This window comes from Xiphophorus maculatus, chromosome 16, assembly GCF_002775205.1.
Source record: "Xiphophorus maculatus strain JP 163 A chromosome 16, X_maculatus-5.0-male, whole genome shotgun sequence".
NCBI classification, from domain to species: Eukaryota; Metazoa; Chordata; class Actinopteri; order Cyprinodontiformes; family Poeciliidae; genus Xiphophorus; species Xiphophorus maculatus.
In genome coordinates, this window is record NC_036458.1 from 10,170,365 (window position 1) to 10,181,681 (window position 11,317).

General features: G+C 36.5%; 1 protein-coding gene across 2 annotated transcripts; it reads right to left on the reverse strand.

Moving 5' to 3' along the window:
* Positions 1 to 1,704: 1,704 nt before the first annotated feature.
* On the reverse strand, positions 1,705 to 6,646 carry LOC111611549. Of its 2 annotated transcripts, none has more exons than XM_023348384.1 (14): positions 6,317 to 6,646; positions 6,049 to 6,158; positions 5,552 to 5,680; positions 5,427 to 5,481; positions 5,253 to 5,324; positions 5,099 to 5,171; positions 4,395 to 4,421; positions 4,131 to 4,202; positions 3,991 to 4,053; positions 3,627 to 3,683; positions 3,474 to 3,536; positions 3,085 to 3,153; positions 2,700 to 2,799; positions 1,705 to 2,592 (listed from the first exon to the last, which is right to left on the reverse strand). In XM_023348384.1, the coding sequence occupies exons 1-14, from the start codon at positions 6,390 to 6,392 to the stop codon at positions 2,548 to 2,550; spliced, it is 1,011 nt and encodes a 336-aa protein (XP_023204152.1). In that variant the 5' UTR covers positions 6,393 to 6,646; the 3' UTR covers positions 1,705 to 2,547. The 2 variants fall into 2 exon arrangements, with proteins under 2 accessions (XP_023204152.1, XP_023204153.1); XM_023348385.1 differs by having other exon boundaries at positions 5,253 to 5,321; positions 6,317 to 6,645.
* Positions 6,647 to 11,317: the final 4,671 nt, after the last annotated feature.

Here is an 11,317-nt window from a genome sequence, read left to right on the forward strand (position 1 = left end):
GGTTAATTAATCATACTGTGTGGTGTGATCCCTCATGTAATCTTTTAATAACTGCACTGTGAGTGCAGATTACTGATTTCTCATTGCAACACCATTTGTGTGCCATTTGCCAAGGTAGTACACAGCAGCACTCTCCGGGGTAAGAATAAAAAATTATGATCAGCTAGATCAGTTAGGAATGGCTCATTAAATCATATGTATTGCAGCTTTCCTTCGCCCATATCTTCACTCTTTGATTGGAGTTCAGCTCTCACTGCATTTTATTTCTTAGCTGGACGATCAATAGCTAATTCACTGAAGTCTAAAAATTAGCTGCAACCAAACATATGTAAAAAAAAACAACCCACATGCAATCAAACATTTTACCTTACTACATAGTAAAGATGAACTGTATGTTTTGCACCTATCCATGCATCAGGCCAGCCTTGTTCATGTCCTTTCCCTGACACTCCCTCAGAGACTAGGCTTGGAGGCATTGACCATTCAATCACCCTCTTTTCACCAGTGCAACTGTAGCACCTTCTTGCAAAAAAAAAAAAAAATTCGACATGAGCAACAAAGCCTGCAACCCCTGCCATGCTCACTTCCTGGCATTCAAACTATCTCAAAGTAAAAAAGGGGCTTTTTCAAGGTCACTGCACATTTAGGGAAGCTTAAAATAGAGTCAGACGTTGACAAACCGGGGCTCACAGCGACTGTCAGCAGATCCCAGGAGATAGAGAGGAGATGTATTAAGTTCAGCATGAGCCCTCATGTGTTTGTGTATGAATGTAATTACTACCATACATCAAGCCACAGGAGCAACCAGCCTGTGACATACAGCATTTAACACTTGAATTACCAAGTGATGTGTGGCACACTTCCAGCCCCTTTATCGATTAGGCCTGAGCACTTTACAGTACAAGAATACAGAGACCAACCCAAACACAATCCCTGATTGCACAGAGGGATCACACAATAGCCAATCAACTGCACTGTGATGGGGATTTTATTTATTTTATTAATTTTTTTTTCCTCCAACAAAAGCATGTTGTTACTTTCCCAGTGAGTGATGATAGAAATCCGAAATCAGTTTGAGATTCTTCTGCAATCCGGAATAAAAACACAATTTCATTTGCATAACTCAATCAAAGCTATAAAAGGCGAATCAGTGTTGACCATGTTCCTCAGTGCTTCACGGCGCATGACTCTTTACTGCCACCTGGTGGTAAAAACTGCAGTGTAACAAAACGGTGAATAATGGAGATAAACAAGCAGTGAGATCCATTAGAAAACAAATTTATTTAAGATTTGAAAGGCAAGAGATTACAGCAATAAAAGTGATAATGGATGAAATAAAACTAATTGAGATAGAACGATACAGTCACAAACAAAAAAATGCCTCACAACTTAATTAATCTAAAATATATAAATGCGGGATTTGCATTACAAATGTAAATTAATATTTATCAGAAAAAAATTTAAAAAATGACAACATAGGCAAATTTGTAAGGATTATTGTGTATAATTAATTTGTAGCTGTGATACAGAATACATACTTACTGTACATACATACATAATTATTAACCTGGCAGATTTATGTGTAAAATAATTTTATTATGTTCATTTAATCAAAAGGTTTCTGACAGTAAAAGAGGCGGACATCCCCTATAACAATATAAAAGGAAGATCGATTTTAAAATATTAATTCATGTGTTTTTTTTGTTTTTTTTTTAAACAGCCGGTAAAAGTGATTTGCAATTGTAAAAACCGTTACAGTAACAAAGCCATTCTTATGAATTTTTTGCATAACCAGATTTTTGGCTTTTTTCTGCTGGTATTTTTACAATTTGCGTTTTGGTGAGGAGCTCCAAGTCTTTAAGATTGGGGGCCTCTCTGCCATCACCCTAATCTTTACCTATTGGATTTATGTCAGGAATCTGGGTCTAAAATATTATTCCTTTCATTGAGAAGAAATGCGACTATTCAAATCTGCCAGGAGTATAAGATATTGAGTTTAACTGAAATGCAATACCAAAATATTTATCTTTAAAATATCTTTAGTTTAGCTATACATATTCATAATATGTTTTATATAGTGACATACATTTTTCTCTAGCCCTCATATGTGACATATTCCTGACATGTATGTAGTTCACCCACTCCTTTGGTTAAGTTCAACAGTCAAGATTTTCTTGCATGAAAATCATATTGATAATTGCCATGACAACCAGGGTAAGATACCTGATACGGTTGTTGAGATAGTTACAATTTCCAAATTGTACGAATATAAAGAAACAAGAAACATTTAAATGCTTAAATTTGTTTCCAAGACAAATTTGACACACATCTTTTGATTATTAAAGATTTTTTTTCAAAGACAAAAGGTGTGTGTGAAATTTATAAAATAACTTAAGCCTAAAGGTTATGTCAGGAAATATCTCACATAGTGACAGGGATATTATTATTATTATTATTATTATTATTATTATTATTATTATTATTATTATTATTATTATTATTTATATGCATTATACATATATAGTATATCATATTTATCTATTATAATTAATTTGTTGGTTTCTCAGAGTATGTTGACTCCACGTCAGCATCCTGCAAAAAATAAATAAATAAATAAATAAATAAAACATTTAGGTAGAAAACAACAAAGCAGGAACATTTTTACATTAAAACATTAATATAAAGATTTCTTGACTTACTGGTGTTGCAGAGCATCTGGTGACTGGTTCCAGGTTGGAGCTAAGCTCGTTCACCAACGTCACAGCAACATAAGACCTGTTGAAATCTCCTTTGGCAGTTCTGGAGACAAACACAAAATGCAACTGAGATTTGAGATGCAAAATAAAAGCGACATGCGGTATTCAGAATTTTTCTAAGCAGAGATAAGAAGTTCAAAAGTTTAAACTAGTCTGTGTGATACTGGCAGGGTGGAAAGAAGCACTTAAATTTCCCTCTTGGAATCTTGAAGAGCAGCAGGGCCAAATCAGGAAAACATGTGTGGCAGACTAAAAACTGGCACATGTCTTAGGTTTCTCTTTGGTCACACATTTGAAGGTGCAACAACACGGCGAGTGGGAGCCTCACCGCTGATCTGGCAGCAGTGGTTGTTCTTCAGTGTGATGACGAGCAGCAGCCCCTCCACCATTCAGCTCCCTGATCACAGTGAGGTAGTCGCCAATTATCATTTATCAGGCAGAAACAGAAACACAACAAGGTGTGAGAACAACAGGTCATTTTGTTTGACCACATCAAAATGTTTCAGATTTGTTCATCATGGTCGGCTATTTTATCTCGTTTTGCTTTTCATTCTGTTTCACACTGTTATTTTTTCCTCTCACATGCAGCTAAACTTATTCCTTTGTAGCTTACTTGCGTTTCTCTGTCACATTCTGAGCCACAGTGAAATAATAGTTGGATATATTTACATTTTACAGATTTTATAGATGCTAACTATCTGTTCACTTAAAACATACCTCGTATTTCCTCGTCCTTTAGTTCCATTTATTCCGCCTGGCTCCTCATTCATCTTCCTAAAGCTGACACACACAATAGTTATTTTCAGGTCAGGCTGTCAAGCTATAAATAAAGGAATCAATAATAAACACATTATGGTATTTAAAGCGCACCCGTTCATTGGATTGTGATCAGACGGAGTGGTGGTGTTGGGAAATCCCTTGTTTCCACTATAATGCAGATATTAAACATAATTTAGTAATGCATAAACAGCTTGCTCAGAAGCTGTGCAGGTAAAGTGACACATCAGTTTAAACAAAATTGCAAATGTGACAAATTTTAATAATCCCTTTGGAGTTAAGTGAACGTTTTCAGGAAACGGGTATCTGAGGAGCTTTGGCATCACCTAAAGAATCAATAGCTTTTAGCAGATTAAAGTCCAGACTCCATGATGTTTATGAGCTTACAGACACATTCTGTCAATCCTGACAAACAAGGTAAGAAAAAGGGGGTCAACTGCAAAGGCATCAGTCTAACCTCATAACACTTTGAAGTGCGTCTCGGTCATTTTCACCACATCCACGTGGATCTTCTCCATTCCTATAATGTCCAGAATGAACAAGTTAGTTCCTACCTTCACTGATCTCCTCTGAAATTAGTTTCCAATGTCAGCTTACCTGACATCAGCATTGTTTTGTCCCTCTAAATCTCCTGTTTGAACTATTGGGAATCCACTTCCTTCTTGGTTTCTTAAGAGGAAGTTGAAAAGCATTAATGGCTAAAATAAGTAAACCGAACTAGTAAAGTATAACTTTGGTAAGGGATGTAACTCAATTTAAAGATAGAAATTCCCTTTCTTCAGTAACTACAGCAATTACTGATTGTAGTATATTTCTTAAATTTAGACAAAAGTGGTGAAACATGCTAAGAATATGGCCTACCTTTGGAGACAGTTGACTATCACACCTCTGAAAAAGATCACAACATTTTGTTGATTCCTTAAGAAAATCCACTAATCAATTATTAGCCCTGGGTTATAAATATATGAATGAGTGGATTCAGTTAGGGCCCATCTCCTCAATTTTTAAAATTTGACATTTGGTTTTTATGATCTACAGGTTGCAATGAAAAACAGTCCTACTCCTGCGCCTACTTGTATTTATTCTAAATGTATTTTATGCAGTGAGATCAACACAGCAGCCGTTTGGAAGTAATTTTCCCTTGACATACAGTACAGATGGCAGCGGCGGTGATTCAAGATGGCAGTTCTCAAGGAGAATTCTAATAGAAGTGAGAATGAATTAATGCTCATAAGAAAAAAAGGAAGCAGCAGAGGGTTTTTTCCTCACTGTGCTGAGATGTGAAACCTGAGCATGGACATGAAAATAAAACTTAGATTTGAAACGCTTTGATATGTTTTGTAATGTTTTGCCTGTTTAGTTAAAAAAAAAAGACCTGACTTCATTATTTGAGCTGAAACTGAAATGTAAATTTCTAACACAATTTGTAATTTATGGCCTTCAGGAAGCTACTACAAGTGTTACATTTGTAATGCTAAGACAATGGCTTTACAAAAATAAAGATCTTCTTTTGTAAAACAAACATAAAAAACTTATTCAGTTTACTGATTTAGAAATTGACTCACCTCTTATGGTTTTTCGAGCAGTAGTGAGAGATTAGTCCAAAGATAACAAGTAGGATCACCAGAACTGCAATCCCTATAGGTGACAGAAAAAGGGGAAAAATGTTGAACAGATCAAAAGAAGAAACACAAAGTCAGATATTTTGCTTTCACTCACATCCAAGGTTTCTTTGATCCTGGATTGGTGGCCCAGGACTCACACTTGGATTGCCTGGTGGAAAATTCTCTGCTTGAAATTAAGAAGTCATATGTTTATAATTACATCGCTAAAGATAGTGTAATATTTTTTTATTGAACTTTGTTGTAATAAGAAGTATTTTCTGGAACTCACCAGGGATGGATTTGAAATTCACGCACTTTTCTCCGGCTAGTTTTTTGAGGTTTTCCTGTAGAAAAATAAACTTGATTAGGATACTTAGTCCCCATTCTCAAAGGCTATGATTAAAATGAACTTACAGTAGTAAGTGTGCATGTAATGTTAAGATCCTGGCAGTCTTCTGTGATCACTGAATGGTTATCCATTTTCACTACTGGTGGCAAAAAGTTAAACAACTGTTTGCGTAGATCAGCAGAACCGAAATTCATCTGCGAAAGAAAAAAGGAAACTTTCAAATAAGACAGTAAATTTATTCATATAGCACCTATTATAGATGTTAAAATTACAAACTGCTTCACAATGATTCAAACATAAAAAGTAAGTGTCCAGAACCTCAGTGCCACATTTTAACCCCTTAACTATCATCCTCAAAAATATTACATGTAAGTCAATAGGCCTATGAGGTCATCATGACAACTTAAGGGTTACACTGTATCCCATAATATACAAGGAGCCTGATCGGGTATAGTTTTCACTTCCTCTTTCAAGATGTGATAAATATTATAATATCTCTGAAAAAAGTAATTTTAAAATCAGAACATGGACTAAAATGGAGCTGAAATAAACATAGCCGCACCTTATTGTTTCGTTCAAGAGCAATCTCACTTCCTTCTGGGCATTCATGTTCATATCTAAATCCCTCAGCAACACGGATTTCAGTGCAGGTTATGTTTTTTGATTTGCATTCTGTAAGAAAAAAAAAAAAATGGTTGAGAAAAAGTCAGAATAAAAACAGGAAGTAATCTCATGACGCAGTAGGAATTATTACATTATCAAACAACAAACAAGTCAAAATCAGGTTGTTTCTGAAGTAATTTCATAATTTCTGAAGTTCCAACTCTTACCTGATGCCGCATATATCTGTAGGATCCGTACGAACAAGATTAGGACAGAAATCTTGCCAAATATTCTGAAGGTCATGTTTACTTCTCTCAAGCTTTTTCAGGAAGTGATCTTAAAGAAAAAAAAACTCTTCCTCGTTGGTTTGCTAACCTGAAGGGTTTTACTGCCACCTTTGGAAATTATATTAACTTGGCCATTCTTGGTCAGCTATGACAGCACAGTTTTACACAGATAGCAGATCACCAAGAAGATGAATCCCAGAAAGCACTGAAAACTTATACTGGTATGTGTATAGTGTACGCCGCTGATGTTTTGATAGCAGAGTGGAATGGACGGTTTGCTTTCTAATTTTCTTGCTGTTTTACACACCAGACACAAGAGGAGGCCCTTGTCATGTGGGTCAGAAACATAGAAACAAGGTCAAAGATGTAAACCCTGTGGCTGCTTACATATGTTGTTTAGCAGAACGGATTGTATATGCTTGTGGCATGTTTTATCAGATAGTAGGACAAATCTAAATCAGTAATGATTAAATTGATGCTGTATTTGTATTTCTACACCCTTCAGGGAAATGTGTATAGTCAGTAGATATTTCTTCTCTTAGTACTCATTGAGTCCAGTGTTGTTTCTTTTTTTCCAGAAACCCACCCACAAGTGCATGTGCTCACAGCAAAGATAGAGCAGAAGTTTCTATGGTCCGGTACGCATCACTTAGATTGCATCTTTTCTGGTCCACTGAGAAAAGACAGAAGACAATCTGTGTAACTCAGTTTGGGGTTTTTTCTGTCTCCTTGACAACATGGGCTTCTTCCACTTGGTTCCTTCAGCTTTCTCTTTTACCTTCTTCTGACTCTTAAATAATAATATCAAGGTCATATCAGAAGCAGGCTTCCAAATGCTAATGCCAAGTGTCCGTGTTGCATGAGCATAAATAATTCAAGTGATGAAGGTCAAAGAAATTTATTCTCCTTTCTTGATGATTTTATTGTCATTCAGCGAGACAAGGTATGAAAAAGATGACCACATTAGAACAGTTGTGCATGTAAGGGGAAACCATTTTGGGTCAATGCAATTTGATTAAAGGGTTAGGGTTAGATGCATGGTAAACTTGGTAAAGACTGTAAAATATTTGACCCTCAGGTAGAAGGTTATTTTCCAACAGCTTTAACATATACAAAGAAATCAAATGGAACAATTTAAATCTAAGCATGTTCAGATGTAAAAGTGGCCCAGTCAAAACCTAAATCTAATTTAGAATCGCTAGCAACACTTGAACATTAATATCATTGATTCAATCTGTTTAAAGTTTGAGCAATTTTTCAAAGTGGAATGGACAATTATTTTTGACGAGAAAAACTCTGGAATAACTAAAGCTCTTCTCAAGGTATTTGGGAAAAGCTCTAATTAGTTGACCTTTTCTCTGCAGAAATAATTGAGACAAAAACCTGTAATTGCAGGTTTTTTGGATGCAATTACAGTCAAAAAACCTGAGCTGTAATTGCACCAGAAGGTTAGTCCATTAAGAATTGATTTGTAGGATGATTTGTAGTATGAAATCTGACACTTGTCAGATTTCAGTTTTTAAAAACCTTCAAAAACCATGTAGTATTTTACTTTTACTTCACAATTATGCACCACTTTGTGTTGGTCACATAAATCCCTTGTAAGATTCACTGCAGGTTTATCTGCAATGGGGAAAAAAATGAAAAAGTTCAATCTATATAAAAGCCTTTTCTAGGCACAAAATCTAAACTGAACCTTTTAATGCAGACTTATTTATGTAGCATTAAAATAATTTATTATTTATTTAGTCTTACTTACATAAGTAAGTAAAACTTTATATGCAAGTTCTTGATGATTTGACTCAAACATTTTGAGATCGTTTAAAGTCTCACCCCAAAATGTGGTGTTTACCACTCGTCTAAAATATTGCTTCACCACAAATTGTTAAGACAGCCCAACACTGATAAAACTAAACCCCAGACTGTAAATAAATATAACCATGGAGCTCTCAACCACCATTTTAAAGTTTAACCAAAAATATTTGTGATAGAAAAGAGCTGTGCATACTATTGCACAAACCTGATGTTGTTTTTATGTTTGACATGATGAAATGAGTGAGGAAAAACAAGTTTTGCAATCCAATATTTGTCTTGAAATCTGGACACTACAGTTTGTGAATGCAACTGGATGCATAGTGTAAAGTGCTTTGAATGGTCAGTAAGACTAGAAGAGCTCTAAATAAATTAAGTTCATTTAGCACTTAGCTTCCAGCATAAAAACACATTTTTCACTGTGTATCCATACAACTGCTGCCCTTTATGTAACAAAATAGCTAAATAGCTTTCATTTCCTTCACTGATACCCTTGCTTTACAGTATTTGTCCAGGGGGGTTAAATAAATCTTGGTAAGTTGGTTCATTTTATAAGTCATAGGTGTTGCATAACTTAATTGTAAAATTAGTAGTCTGCAGGTTGTGAGAGGTTACTGGAAGATTCCCTAAAATCCTGAGAATGTCTGAAAAAATGTTACTTGTTGCAGTCTTCTCTTTAGATTAAGCTTATTAAACCAGACTAAGGAAACTGTATTATGCTAAAATTTCCAGAACTGCTACAGCTTGCACAGCAAAATTAACATTAATTTTGTGTTTCAGATTTTCAACCATCACTCAACCTTCAAAGTGACAAAACTGGGAATTGGAGTGGTTTTGGCAGTTGGGGAGATAAAGCTAAATGGCAACGGGTGTTTGTCATTCTGAGCACCAGACCAACGGAGCTTAGTGAAACGCAAATGGTGCTGGGATAGTTACAGAACTCCAGTCTCTCCAGTTGGCTCATTAGGAAACCTAAAACCCCCGGCGTTAACAGTTTGAGATCACAAAAGGACTTCTACCCGCTGCCAGCAGAGAAAGCATGCCAACACCAACACACACTGACATTTTTGTTCATCTGCACCCACAAAACTGAACATGTAAATCACCAAGTTGGGCCTGTTTTAATTTCACGGGTGCTCGAGTAGAAGCTCTTGTGGACTTATTGTAAATCGAGGTGTTTCTCAGAGTATTATGGCCCTGAACTCATCCACATTTTCTGCTGTTCACAAATCTTAAAGTTCTTTCGAAACCACAGCTCCCTTATATAGAGTCTGCTTCATCTGAGCGCAGCAACTTGATCCCCCTGTGAATTTCCTATAAAAAGAAAGCTAATAAACAAAAGCAAGTCTCTTCCAAAGCTAAATATTAAAATTTCTGACAGATGTTTGCAGCCATCTACCTGAGAGAATGTATATGAGCGTTCAAACAGAAAGCTTCAGTAAGGCTTCATTAAGCTTTTACAGCTCTGTCACAGCACAGTACAGCTTGATGCACAACAGCTTCAGTTCACATGGTGCTGAGGTACACATTGTGCAACTTGGATGGCTTTTATTACTATAATCTGTTTTCCAGCTCCATCTCCTGAGAGGGATCTCTGTCAGAAAACAAAGCTCTCCGTTTGAAACATGGCCTCAAATTCAACTTCTGTTTTTATCTGTATACTTCATCTCTCTTCTGGCTCCTCTCCCAATTCCTCTCCCACTCCACTTTGTCTTCTCTTTGCTCTCTTTTCCCCTTGTGTTTCTCCTTTATGCTCTCCTCACTATTTTCCCTCCTGATGTTCTGAGTCCCAGCACAGGGCCGGGTAAAACCAGGTCCAGCGTGTCTTGTTACAGCAATCCTTCCTCTCCGATTTAACCATGCATTGTGAAGGATAATACCCAAGAAACAATGAGTTTCGTTTTGACAAACTCCCTTTTTTGCTCTTCCCGGTGCCTCATATGTGGAGCGAATGCTGAATGCTGCATGCTCACCCCTACACGATAGCACACACAACGCAACCGATTCACACACACAGCCGCTTTTACAAGCAGTAGCATGTGCTTTACTGTTAGTGTGCTCCTGAGAAAGTATGCAAGAAATTCAAATCAAATTACCCAACTGGCTGATTTTGTTTATGAGCTGCTCTTTGCATGCAATGTTCTCTCTGTTTTGCAACAGAGTCCTGAGAAAAGCCTGTCCTACTGGAAGAAGAGTTGCAGTGGAGAATGTAAGGCTTAAGCACATTCATCAGCGTCATATGCTTTTATGGTAGCCTCAGTGCAGCTGTTCACACTTGAACGCATCATTTTAAATAAACAAAATGTCTTAAAGCTGATTGATGTGTGCAACAGTGACCTGAAAAGCCAAAAAAGGAAGAAAGCAGAAAACACAACAGCAACATTCAGGCTACTTCACCCTAAGTCCAACCAACAGATCAGTAGGTGATTTTCACTGCCGACCTTCTTATGTGTAGTAAGAACACACAGGTGAGTTGGTTAATGTCTTCAACGGAAGCGTACACTTTTAGGTGTCTAAGTTTCAGGACAGGGCCGACTGTTCCACCTTATTACTAACACCTCTGATCAAAAGTGTCAGGCCCCTGTAAGCAACAATAATTTGCAACAAACTTGAGTCAATTTGTCAGGAACATCTTTGGAGTGTGCTATTTTTTTCCCCCACCACCTGCTCTGTGTCTAGACAGGTAACCAGGTATGTGGTTCCCTTCTCCCTGTCAGTGCCATCATTCTTCTAGATTTTTCACAGCCATGATCATTACCTGTCAACAACAGGGTGTTGACGGAGTTGGTGTCTTACATAACCAAAGCAAATAGAAGATAATTTATGCTAAATAAACACTAAGAGACAAATAATGCAAGAGACAAGGATGAAAATGGATAGTGTTATTTGACAGATTTACTGGGGGTTGTAATAATGCCGCTCAATACTTAGTATAATTTAGATAATAAGAAATATTTTTCTGCTGTGTCTGTGCTCATCGAAGTATTTAAGATAAGCTAAAAGCATACTTAATGCACATTAAATGCACATCATGGAATACAAAATGTGCCAAATTCCTAGCTTCATGAGTAAAACAAATGTTTATTTATGGCAGTCTAGCATTTATGCCTGCACACCTCAAGGTTTTCA